We start from the raw sequence: 14,225 nt of genomic DNA, 5'->3' as shown, positions 1-14,225 counted from the left end.
AGTTTGTGAATAGTTACTCAATAAAATCTGAAATTATAATGTCCACACATTCCCCCCCCCCCTTTAAGATGCTTGATATTTTTAAAAATTATAAACTTTTCTTACATTATACTGAAATCTTTAACATATATATATAAGTTTTGCTGTATAAATTGAATAATGAATCTGATGAAATGTCATAACATTATTGCACATACTTAAATTAATTAAGTTTACTATACGTTGAAGCAAAATGGACCTAAAGTCCCTTAGATATTGTAGTTTTTTGTGTTAATTTTCCACTGAAGGATATGGGATAAAGTCATTGGAAGTTCCTCTGCCATCTTAGCCTTTGTTGGTGCAGCAATGCTAATTACTCTCAGGCGAACACTTTTGGCAATGGATAATAGTGAAGAAGTTATCAAGTATATCAAAAAGGTTAGAGCATTCACTTAATTACTGAAAGAACATAGAAAAAATTTTATTGTTAATATAAAGGTAGAGTACATAATCAAAATGATTAATACTTGTCTTTGCTTTTCTTAGTGAGATCTCAGACATGTAATATGTATGTGTGGGTGATACTCTTTTGAACAAATAATTTATAAACTTTTGAAAATTAATTAAAATTAGTAAACTAAATATTTTTAATGCAAGTTAAATTTTGAAAGAATGAAAGTAAAAAAATTATGCTACAATTTTAAATTTCAAATTTATAATTACAAAAGAAAAATTGTTCAAGTAAGATTTTTTAAAGATGAAATTCAGTATTAAATGAATATGGAACAAAACTGTTTAGATATTGCAAAATAATTTAAAGAATTTTATGTATTTTAAAAATTATATTAAGACATTAAAGTGAAAATGAAATATATAACAGTAAAAGCTTGAAAAATGACCTAGATCAATACTTTCTACTTATAATTTTTTTTAAGTTGTTTTGTACCTAAAATACAAAAGGGAAACTAGAAACAAAATTACTGTAGTCTCTTCTGTTTACATAATTTGCTCATTATACATAAAATATAAATGCTTAATATTAGAAGCTGAAAATTAGGGAAAATGGATTCAACCTTTTGAACCCTCCTTATTGAAATTAAACACTAATTTGATCCAGGAAAAACTGCAAAATTTTACATATCTGAGAAAAGGTAAAAAACTAAATAGCCTGGAAAGTTTAGAAATAAACAGAAGTCTATAAATAAATCCAGAAGAAGCTCTAAATGACCAAACCAACTTAAGCTCCTCACCATTTGTCTCAAGGTTAAACTATATACAAGCCTATTACTAACCATTTCAGTCTGTACCTAACTCCCTTCCACCAAACATGCTTGCCCTTTCAGCCGTGGAGGTATTATAATGTGATGGTCAATCCCACTAGCGCAGATAGCCCTCATATAGCTTTGCACAAAATTTAAAACCAAACTAAACTGTACCTGATGATGCCTTTGCTGGCAAAAACCAGTGTCACTAATAAATGCTTAATACTTTTCTCCAGAATTAAAAACAAATTTTTGTTCTATTCTGAACATTATTCACATCTTGAATGAGTCTGCAAAATTTTACATATTAGCTTTGCCTACTTTTGGTTCTAGGTTCACATGAAGTTTTCCAGAAAATTTCAAAATTTTCAGTACCCCAACCTTTGTCTAGCAATAAAAGTAAAATTGGTGCAAGTGTTCATTTTAATTGTAGCATAAATGTGAAGAGAAAAATTCAGACTGCATACTTTGGCCAGGTTTGATTGACAAAATGTAAAATCTGCTTTAAAATGGTTTCCAAAATATCCTGTATTTTGCTGTTATTCACAGCTAGTGGAAGAAACTCCAAAGAGTAAGCACTCTAAGTGTAAAAGCAAATTCTGAACTGAGTACTTTCAATGCAAATACCTATCAATCACTCCAAGCAGATTCTTACTTTATCTCTCACAAATTTAACAGTCTATACTGATACTAGTGCTAGCAGCATGAAGCAGAGAATTCAATCTTCATCTACCACGACAACAGTATGGTTACAGTGCAAGTGTTTTGGGCTGATGTAACACACAAAACAATACATGAAATCCATCCAAAAATGCTTCAGTGAGAGAAAAACCTAAATTCTGCTTTACCTCAAACAGTAGGTAATCTCATGAAATTTAATTAATTCACCACATCAAAATTTTTCAGTGTAACTTAGTAATGATTTTTAGGTGAATTAAGAACAAAACTAAATTCACAGCATGTGAATAAAATAATACAACTTGAGCAATATTAAGTTGCTTTATTTTGCTGTTCATAAAATAACTACTGTTTGAGCTAGAGAAGAATTTTGGCTTGTTTTTTTATCCTCCACCATTTTCAGATGGATTTATATTTTTCAAAGTTACAGTTTAAATGCCAAAAGCTTGGAAAACATCAGAAGCTAATAACCCTACATTTTGAATTTTATATATACCTCTGATTTAAAATCCAAAAATATACAAATTAAGAAAAATGTAAAAAAAAATATCTACAATTTTACATTGTTTTTAATTTCTTTTTTAGATGAACATAAAGTGATTCATACTTTTTTAAATATCAATTGTCAGATATTGCTCTTACATTTTTAATGACACGTAATGGATTAGATATGCTTCTACTTCCTACTTTTGAACTAATTTTAAGACATTTAAAGTATTCCATTATTTACTTACTAAATAGTAGGATGAGTGATAGCATTAAAAATGAAGATACTGACCAAACCCTTTCCTCTTTTATTATTTCAAATATAAGATATTCATTCAGAAAAAACAATTAAGGGACCTAATTCAGTTAAATTCAGTAAAACATCTTGTTTTAAAATAATGTAAAGGAAATTATATCATTATTAACAAAAACGATTACATAAAGTTTTAATTATTTTATTAGGTAATGCCAAACTTTACCTAGATTTTGTTAGTAAACAAACTTCAAATACCTATTGAAAAATGTTTATTATTTCTCAAAGGTAGTGTTCAGTTAAATCTGCCCAGTTATCTTACACTAGGATTTTGTGTGATTTTACAAGTATACCTAAAAGATAACTGTCCATTTAGTCCTTTTTACAAACTGCATTGTTTTTCAGTTTAATTTTTTTTTGTTTTTGAGGAAAATTGTATATAATGTAGAACAGCTCTTACAGTACTTTTCAAGCAGTTTTTAAGTTTGATGAATATGTCTTTTGTGTCTTATGAATTTGATCAATTTACACAAATGTTACCTTTACTAAAATAATCATAATTTGTGCCGCATGTTTTTTATTTCTGGGGTATTTATCGGTTTTCTTGAATATGCTACTTTTTCAATTTAATTATGTATTTTAAATACTACTATGTTTTGGGCAAAATATTAACTCATTAATATATTTTGCGTATCTAACCTATATACAAAAAAATAACAATTGAATACATTGTATAATTTCTAATTTGTTGTCTTTGTATTGTTATCAAACCAATTACCACACTTAGACCATTACGCATACTGTTGTACATCATTACTTTATGTCTCTTACTGTGCGAAATAAAACATATAACTGAGCTACCACAAGTTTGCTAACGTGAGTTTTTTATTAGGTATTTGTATCATGAAGTTTAAATATTTAACCCTCTATAGACTTTTATGTACATATTTCAGTCTCATTAATGTTCTATCTGCACTTAGGAGTTTCTGTCTGTTTTTATATTTCACTTTTGAGTGGCAAAACTTTTAATCTTTCTGTTACTTTGTATATATCTGTATGAAGTTTGTATCTGGTCTGATGAATAATGGAACTTTTATAACTTCTTTTGCATTTACTCTTTTGACTAGTCATAAATATATGTTTTATAACTTGCAGTTTGATTTCGTGTTATACGTTTTTCATTTTCCCTAACAGTGACTTTTTTTTCACCCAACCTGAGATGATAAATCTTTCCAAATTTTTCAGTTGTTCTGTTTCTCCCTGCTTCACTCATTATTTTATATTACTCTCTCCTTTATTTTTTTACCACCAACTTAAGAATCATAGTCTCTTGAACCTTCTCTCTCTCTCTCTTTTACTGTATTGAGACTTAGTTTCCCCTGCTATAAGGTGGAAAACTATGCTTGTGGTCAGGTATTATTGAAAGTTTTGGTTCCAGGTTTGTTCAGAATATCTAGTTACATAACAGTTTCCCTGTTCATTATTAACTGCAGTAGTAATTATGCTTCTTAAAATTTTGTTCCTTTCTGCTCTTTAATGAAATCCTGTTTTGTTCTTTTGTAGAACAGAAAATGGACTATTTCTTATTCTTCTATTGCTAGATCTGGGAATATGGTACAAAAGGCTTAAGATTTGTTTAGGTTTAGTTTAACTTGGTAGTAGTGGAGTTTTACCCAAGTACAGAGTATTTTGATCAAGAGATGTGCTCCTCGGTGACTGAACAGGAAGTCTGGTGGTGGCTTATGATGCTAAAAATCAGGTTTCAGTACCTTTAGTGGGCAGAACACAGGTATCCTAAAACAATCAAGATATGTCTGACAATTTGAATGATATTATATTATTCAAGATTATTTTACATCTTACATATTTGAATCAAATTAACTTCTTCAAACTGAAAGAGATTTAGGTCACGAACAAGGTTTTGCTCTTTTCTGCATTGCAATACCTCAACTATTATAGCATATATTACAAAATAATAAATAAGTAAAAGTTTTATATCTTAATTTTTATATAAAAAAAGCTTCTTGTATTCACTATTCCTTTAAAAATGCCTTTGAATTCATTCTTTATTCTATATATATTATTTCAATAAATAAAAGCTTGGTCTTTATCCAGAACTATTCAGAATTTTATAGAAAATCTTAGGATGTTCAGTGGTTACTCTTATCTCTGCATAGATCCCTCAAACCATTTCTATACTGGCCATCAACATGGATCTGGCTGTAAATAAGATATGTACTCTTGAGTGAGATATATATATATATGTGTGTGCATCTTTCCTGCAACTTCTTTTAAAACATTGTATCAACTGCAATATTTGTAATGTTCTTATTATGGCTCCTTAGTAGTGTAAACTACTATAGTTTAGCACACACACTTATTGTGTCTGTAGTTCTACATCTTCCTTACACCTGTTTTCACTCTTCACTCAGTATGGCTTTTAGGCTTGACTTAATTCTGTCTTTATTGAACTTGTTTTAATAACTAAGCTAATGAAGTAGGGAAAGCTTGAAATGCCATCATTGTGTCTGTGTGTGTGATAATGCACCTCTTGTAATGATGACTGATTTTGGTGTGAGTTTGTGAAGAAAAAAATAAGTAAGAACTAAAAAATGTTTTTAACTGTGTAGAGGCTTTGTTATTGGTCTAAAGGAAGTACGGTATCTTTATGTATCGTGCATCTTTGATTACTTGGCAATTGTAATTCTTTTGTTAATAAGGTTAGCACTTTACATTATATTGGGGGGTGATTTGTTAAAGGATTTTGCATGTGATTTTTTCAAAAGATAATAAATCATTAAATATCTCATTTCTTAATGAAAACACTACTGTATCAAGTAGCCTTGCACTATATGCTGCTGCTAGAATCTATCTTATGCTTTTTGAAATGACTTAATTAACAATTCAAAATAACTCATTATTAGGTATTCACCAATAATTCTTGATGATGTAAGCCCTGATTCTTTACTTTGGTATTTACTGGGATCAACAGAAATCATTGAAAATATGAAGTCTGCCCATTAAGATTTCTTACATACTTGAGAACCTGAGCTCTGTCTGTTAAAATTTTCTGCATACTTACAAATTTGGAAACCTGAACTCTACCTGTTAACATTTCCTACATACTTACGAACCTGAGTTTTGCCTGTTAAGATTTCCTACCCACTTGCAAGATGGAGAACCTAAGCTTTGCCTCTTAAGATTTCCTGTGTACTTACAGCATAATGATAGCATAAATCTAAAAACACAAACTTGCATTCCATCCCACATCTTTTATTTTAATTCCTCATGTAATCCATATACCAAAATCTTTTATACGACAGACCCTTAGAAAAATATTTCATATAATGGATTTTGTACTTGCTGCTTTGTAAATTTCCTCAATCACTGGACAAAATTTATTTTATCTATTCATTTGTTACAAGACAGTCTTTAAGCGTATCAAAGATTATGATTCATTACACAAATATATTTTGCAAGATTTTTTATTGAAGTATATTTTATCAAGGAAAACAAAGACCTCAGAATTTATTTTGGAGTTGATAAGAGAATACTGACATGTTAATTTTAAAATGGGTTGAAACTTTCAGGTGTTGATGCTTAAAGGTCATATCTTTGTGATTTTACTGATTTAATTTTTCTTAAATTTTTGAAAACTGTAAAACATTCACAGGTGCCTGAGGACACTGCAGACAGAGTAGTAAACAAGGCTCTTGAACTTTGGCATTTGAAGCAAGGAGGTCAACAGAGATGAAAATCAACAGATTATAATTTTCTTCATGTGAAATGATGATGTGCTGCAAGTTCTGAGAATTAATTTCATTTTTTTTTTTACTTTTCAAGGAATGTATTGTGACATAATGAACTTTCTTTTAAGTATATTGTATTCTGTTGCATATTAGGCTTAATTTATTAACTTTGAAATGTTTGAAATCATAGGCCACATGTTAGTTTACTGAAACTACTTGTTATCAGTTTTCTTGGCCATAAAATATCAGTGCTAAAATTAGTAAGGGATTGGTTCTCAGATACAAAGACAATTCTAGTATAAATTGTGTATAGTTCAATGAAGTAAACTGTGTAAAATAGTTTATGAAATCTATGTTGAAATTTAGTAAATGTTGCTTGTGTATTAAATTATCCATGACAAATTAATATACCTGGTAGACAGGTATTTTTGCAATTTTTATTTGTTCTGTTAGATCGAATAGTCATCAAATTTTCAGTATGTAATAGAATGTAATTCTTGTTGAATCAAATTTTTTATGGTACATGGTTTTTGAGAATAACATTGTTGTTGAACATTGATCAAATGTTTCATTATGACTTTTTCTTTTTATCTGTTTAAATATATATAATATATGCATGTATGTCAAATCAAGAACATCTGTAATTATAGTAATCAACTTGTTTCACTGAATACTTGTACGATATTAAATTTGGAGCTTGTGAATTTTTCTGATATGTTCAAATGATATAAATATGTAAAATTGGGAAGAAACAGAAACTAATTATCATAAATTCCTGATGTTTAAGAACTAGTTATAAATTTATATGATGTAGCAATAAAACTTTTTTTTCACCTTAATTATTTTTTTTGCAGAAATTTGTAGTCTTCTAGAGAGGTTTAAGACCCTGTGTTTTGAACTATAGAAACTACTAAAAGCAGATGTCAATTGTTTATTAAAAAAAGTGTTTGAAATGACTTTTGTTGTTAAAAGATATTTTTCCATCACAAGAGACATTTTTACCATTTGATAAAGCAGGTATATGCAAAAAAATTCAATTAATATTTCTTTTATCTCCCTTTCATAACTTTATATTTTTGTGATCTTCAAATGTGACTTGGTATTATTCATTAACGTCATGATAGTTGCATGGAAAATGTTAGATATCAATAAGTATCACTGCAGCACGAGTAAACCTGCATATCAGTTGATAAAGTTGTAGTAGAACCAACCTATTAGTAAATTAAACAAGAAGTAGTATATTTTGCATCTTTTTTTCTTCCCCATTGTATTTTTATATAATTTTTATCTGAATTTCACTAATATTTCAATGAAATTGATGTTTATATAAGAGCCATAATGTTAGTACTGCTGCACTCTTCAGATCATCAAAGTAAAAACTTAAAAGGGATTTAATAACAAGTTAAAAACTATATATATTTTTATAACTGGTGAGAAAGTGAGCAACATTAATCTTTTTTTTTGTGTAATGTAGTAAAAATAAACTTGTGCAGCTCACAAATAATGATTTTGACACATACAAGGAATTTTGTTTGTGAATTCTAATGGTTAAGCATAAGAATAGAACAATTTTGATGTAATATATAAATTTCTTTAGACTAACTGTAGTATATTAACACTAGTGCCATGGTCAGAGTGCTTAATTAACCTGTAGTGTCCTGTATATATCATGTTTTCAAAATATTAAGTTTTTGAAAACAACCTCCAAAAATGTTTGAAAATGTTCTGGATATGATCAATTTTGAAATAGTTGTGTGTGTGTAATACTAAGAAAGTGATTGAGTAACAATGTAGGACTAATTTCACCATGACAGCTACATTATCTACGTTTTTTGTTCAAACATGATCATACTTCATACTTAATTAGATGGATATGAAATAGGGACATATTTGAAAGAAGGTTCATCCCTTACTTTGTCATCTTGCATTGTTTTTACCCGTCATAAAAGAAAAAGTTAGCAAACAATTATATGTTAGTTTAGTTGGAATACAGTGATTTGTTTTGTATAGACATCACATTAATATATTTGAAGTATTGAAAGACAGGTCCATATCCAAGTTGTAATAAAAATATTTTTGTTATATTTATTCCAAAGATTGCTTTGAAGAAAAAATTACTTGAATTGATTGTTTGAATTAGTTAATATTAGCGTTGTTTTTGATCAAATGTAGTATAAGGTGAGTTTAACATTAATGTACTGTAAATGTCTTATATATTTGGCAGAAAATTCTATAGATATTAAAAGAAAAATGCTGGGCATTCTGAATAATTTGTATTTTAATTACAGGTGAAGATAAACCTTTGTAACTTTTATCTACTTAGGTTTTATAAATTGGGTTATGTTTACACACCCCTCAAGCACAATAATTAAAGGTTATTTAGCCCCAGAAGTGAGAATAACTCATGAAACATTAATGTTAGCCATCATCAGGGCTTATACATAACCCCTGAACCAAAATAAATAAAGGAATTGAAAGTATGCCTCAAAAAGTGAGCAAAAAAGTTGGATTATTTTTAAAAAATCATGAAATGCTAGAATTTGGATACACAAGTGTTGTCTAGTCTGTAATTATTGATCCTGTCTCATGCTTCACTATTAATATATATATATATTTATGTAATATTTGTTTCTGTCCCCCAGTGGGTCAGTCCTAAGTTTATAGACTTGCAGTGCTAAAATTCATGGTTCAGCAGCTCCACACAGTGGACAGAATATAGATAAGCTATTGTGTAGCTTTGTACTGAAAAAAAAAAACTGATAATTCCTATTATGTAACCTTATGAGGAAAAGTGGTTAACTTATCTAAAAAATAAAATGTCTTTCTTTCAATTGGAACAATTTTCCATGTCTTAAAATAAATATTTATTAATTGTTTCAAAATATTTTAATAAAATTTTAGTAAGTTAATTTAATAAATTTACTCACTATTATCATCTTACATTTTTACATTATCTTTCCTGAAATAAATTTTTGGGAATACTTGGACTTGACAGAAACTAGATTTTTCCTGTAATAAATAACAAACTCTGTAGATTAATGTAATTATGATACAAAGTGTTGGTACACAATGTTTCATTTAGTTTGCCAAGTTATTTTTATGCAGTATTTCAGATTGAAATTTATTTTAGAACTCTTAATCATTCTAAACTGATTGTCATCTGATACATAATAATTTGAAAAATATTTAAAATACTCAAAAGATGAGGATAGTCATTTTATTTTTCTTCAAGACTGTTTGCTATTGACATAAAATTCATGTTAACTTTAGAAAATACATCTTAACCAGTTTGTTTAAATTTTGTTATGAATTTGAAAAGGTTTCTGCTTTGTTTTTTAATAGTATTTCCTTCTATTTTGATCAGGCATAGCCTAATGTTTAGTGGGATGTGGGTTAAAGGGCTCCTAGTTCCGGACAATGCCACTGAACACACACTTCTTTCAACTTGTTTGTGTATTATAAAAATAGCAGTTAATCCCATTACCCAGTTCAAAGATTTGGATAAAACCCTTATGGCAGTAGATGCTGCTAGCTCCCTCTGGCCAGTAATTATAAAATTAGGAATGGCTGTACTTGAATGTCTGTGAAAGTGACTTAGTAATTTTTCCAATATACTCATAAGGTGCTGTTCAGGTTCAAAGTTCCAATGCTTATTTCTTCATATTTTGCAAATAAAATTGGATACTGTAGAAAATAAAAGACTGTGGTCCCAGATTAAAAACAAAATTTTATTAAATTTAAATATAGTGAGTTTCTGTGGTAAAATGATAACCTACTATACTTATTTCTATTTAATGTTTATGATACCTGTTAGTATATATTAACATGAAATACCATTTTTTGTGCATTTCTATTAACTTCACTAAGCAATTTGTTTTTATCTTGGAGTTAAGTAGTAGAAGATTTATTCTCTCACTTCTAATATTCTTTGTAAAATTTACTTTTTATTTCTTATTGGTGGGTCAGCAGTAAATGTATGGGTTTACAACACTAAAATCCTAGGTGTGTGACTTCCTATGATGTACAGAGTTCAGACAGCTCATTTTGTAGCTATGTATTAAAAGAACAACTTCAAACTATTAAATCAGTAAATATATATATATCCCCAGCTCTAGACTTTTTTTAAATAAAATGTGTTTATGAAGGCTGTGAAAAACCCAGCTTCTTGCATTTATGTTTTTAAAAAAGATACAATAGAGACAATCATATCTGAAGAGTGGATATAAGAAAGTAGTAAAAAAAATATTTGATGAAAATTTTTTTGTAATCCAGCTCTTATTTATTTTGTAAAAGCTGTAACAAATAATATTTATCAGCATCAAGTAATACAGAATATTGTAAGCTGTTAATCTGTGTAAAAAAATAAGTTTGATTACTTGTCAATAATTGTGCCTATGTTGAACTTTGTGAAGTTAATTTTTCTCATTATTCTATTGAGGAACGTGATGGTGGTTAATTTCTTGATAGTTTTGTTCTAATAAGAGAATTCACTGAAGGATAATTTATTATCTTTGGAAATATGATTGATCGATCATGTCTAAAGTTTTAGATATTGTTATTTATCATATTTTAAAGTGACAAATATATCTGTACTTTTAACAGCAACCGAGCTGCTTATTTAGCTTTAAAATTTGTGAGTAAACAACTTTGTTTTATCATTATTTGGATAAACAACTATAAAACACGGGACAATGATATAACCAAATACGTTGATACAATGCTAAACATACGATCAGTCTCTCTTTTACTAATGGATTAGTGAGAGAATTTTCAGTAACGTTCATTCTCCAAGAAAATTGTTTTAAAACAGGGTAATTGGACCCTGTGTGAGGTGTAGCAGTCGAATCGAGAAACTTGACAGCAATGAAAAAGCAGTTGCGTCACTTCTTGTTCAAAGCAGCCCATTTCACAGTAGAGATCTGGTCAAGATTTCTACTGTCTTAATTTGGTACATTTAGTGCATTAAATTTAATAATAATTTTGAATTTTGCTTCTACGAAAAACTATATTCTACGTCAAGGAGTGAGTAATGTCCTAAAAATCAGCTAATTATGAAATACTTATACTTCTTTAAGTCAGGCTTAAGCGCTTATTCTAACTCTATTATAAACCGGAAATTAAATGGTAGGAATCAGAAAAGAGCTGGAAACTTAAACATAAAGAATTTCTCTATTCTCTGCATTGTAGCTGGATACTTTATTACTGTATATTTTGTTTATTATGGAAAACAAGTCAAAATACTGAAAATTTTATTTACGGTCTTTGACTTGTAGAATTTTGTTGTAGCATGAGTTTTGTTCAAACTCAACTATTTACAATAGCTACTGCAGTAGCGATATACTGGTTATTTTGTAAAATATTTTTATTTTTCAATATATGGAATAGTTTAATATGAACTTGGTTTGCTTTTAGAATACTAAGTTAGCATGCCAAGATTGGTCAACTCCAGAGGCGTCGCTAGGTGCTTAAAAGATGGGGGCTCGGGCCCATTGGCCACCCCCGAGAATAATTATGTATTTCAACAATTTGCAGAACACAAAATAAAGTGATGTATCAATGTTGTATTGAACTACACTGTTAAAATGAAACAAGCTATACAGTATGATAAGCAAGTTTAAACAGTGACCTAGTAACTGTACAGCTACAAACGTAAAATGATTCTGTAAAAACACATAATTGGACATCATACTTTTAAATATTATACTTTGTTTACATATATATATAGCATGTTTACTTAAAAATTATTCAGGAAGCATCAGTATATACCTCCTGTTTTGTCAATGATGATATTCTCCATCGAAAGCACTGCAAGATGCTGTAGTTTAGTTTATCAACATTTTGCTTCTCATCCAGGTGTGCAGACGTTTCAAAGCACTGGACGACCTTTTACAGCTACAGCTACTCACTGGGATAGTTTGTGAACTTGTAATATTTGGAAAGATGGAAATATGAGGGGGGTCTAAAAGTTGGTACACATCTTCCATGATGCAATTTTCACCATTCCTTTGTTTATAGGTTAAATATTTTTTAGCAACGAGTACTTCTTTGGGCTTTGGTTCTGTTTTATAATGTTTTGCAAGTGCAGTTAAGTCCACTACAGAAAGAAAGTTTCGCGAGAGCGAACTGCATGCCCGAATTCCCATCATTAGCTCTGCTTTAAAGCTAGAGAACTGCTGGTCAAGTTCAAAATACATTCGATCTCAACAAATTATCTGGTTTGTTGACATCCTCACGTACACCCCTTGCAGTTCTCTTAAAGAAATAATCCATGCGTTTTTGTTTCTTCCCATGAACTGCTGTGTCCTGGATGTCAGTGCCATTGTTGGTGCACAAGGTCATTACTTTAGCATATATTTTTTTTGCCTTTTTGTTTGTTCTCATGTGATTTAAAGTGCTGCATGCTGCTTCTTTGAAATCGACTGTTTTTGCCAAATCAAGGTTTTTTTGTTTTTTTTGGAGCAGCTTATGGAAGCCCTCTGTTGTACTAAGGAGGGAATGGAACATGCAGTACACTGTAGGCAATTTGCGCAGTTTTGCTAACAGACCAGCGGCTGTTGAAGACTTCATTTTCAAAAGACATTGCACAACACCTGGAAAGTTTGTTTTCAGCACATTTACGGAACGTACCTGGCAAGACCAGTGTGTATCTGAAAGCTGCACCAGTTCACTTTGTGTTAATTCGAGTTGAGATTGGACATCGCTGAATATTTGATGATGTAGTAAAGAAGGTGTATACACTTTCCAATGTATTTAAAAAATCAACAGGTTATTTGATTAGCTTACATGTGTGACAGAGCACCAGGTTGAGTTGGTGGGCGTAACAATGGACATAAATGGCTTCTGGATGATATTTCTGAAGCTTAGCTTGAACACCACCACTCATTCCACTCATAACAGCTGCACCATCATATGTTTGTACTACAAATTGAAGATTGTCTACCTTGTAGTCTCTTTGGCATTGTTGTATTCATTCGGTGATTGAATCTGCATTAAAATATTTTAATTCGCTGAATTCCAGAAAATGCTCTTTCACTGAACTATTTTATAGAATAACATTACTTACACATAGGGCTAACTGTTCCTTATGTTTGTTCCTTTCTTCTTCTGCCATTATCACATACATTCCTGATTTATTCGATTTACTGACTGTGCTGCATGTCACCTGTTTTGCACAGAACTGACTCTGGGGAAATATATCTAGCATTGGCTGGTGCTTTGTCATTTTGAAGAAATGGGTCAAATTTCGTCAGTAAATTTAAGCACTCAATAAAATTTCCCCTGTATTGGCTTTCTTTAGCTTCGTTGTGGTCTCTAAATCGTATTCCATGTTTTCCAAGAAATTATGTGACACCAACAATGTACCGTAAATACTCACGTCTTTCTCTGACCTCATCTTCATTTGCTGCTTATAACTGTTACATTATATCGCAGTGCATCTTCCCATATCTCTGAAAGCTACCCAAGCCAGCATGCTTGCCTTACGAAAAACTTCCTTTTCATGCTATTTTCCTGTTTTTAAGCCATTATTAACCAATACACCCATGTTTCACCTAGTGTGTTTTGGCCAAAAGTTTTTCATACAAAACAAAATGCAACATTTTGTTAAACAGAGTATTCCAACTACTTGTGGTTATCAAACCAGGGATATTGAAAGGAGTATTTTTTACCCGAATTGCTCATAAGGATACTGTGCTAACCTTGGCTGCACTGGGCAATTCTCGATATCTTCTAAACTAGAAGCCTCACAAGGTGCACTGAAATCCTTTGGCCTGACACTTGATGTTTCTGCCTCTGTTGCTGTGATGCAAATTTACTGGT

At 30.1% G+C, this 14,225-nt stretch overlaps 1 protein-coding gene across 1 annotated transcript in view; it reads left to right on the top strand.

Moving 5' to 3' along the window:
* LOC106466929 (TBC1 domain family member 7-like) overlaps positions 1-7,363 on the top strand; it is a 17,233-nt gene extending 9,870 nt beyond the window's left edge. The window contains exons 3-4 of the mRNA XM_013927247.2: positions 288-417; positions 6,332-7,363. Coding sequence (XP_013782701.1) covers positions 288-417; positions 6,332-6,412 — 211 coding nt within the window. The 3' untranslated portion in view covers positions 6,413-7,363. The remainder of the gene's footprint in view (positions 1-287; positions 418-6,331) is intronic.
* The last annotated feature ends 6,862 nt before the right edge of the window (positions 7,364-14,225 follow it).

Source organism: Limulus polyphemus, unplaced genomic scaffold (assembly GCF_000517525.1).
Source record: "Limulus polyphemus unplaced genomic scaffold, Limulus_polyphemus-2.1.2 Scaffold2427, whole genome shotgun sequence".
Lineage (NCBI taxonomy): Eukaryota > Metazoa > Arthropoda > Merostomata > Xiphosura > Limulidae > Limulus > Limulus polyphemus.
This window is presented reverse-complemented; position numbering and strand designations above follow the sequence as displayed.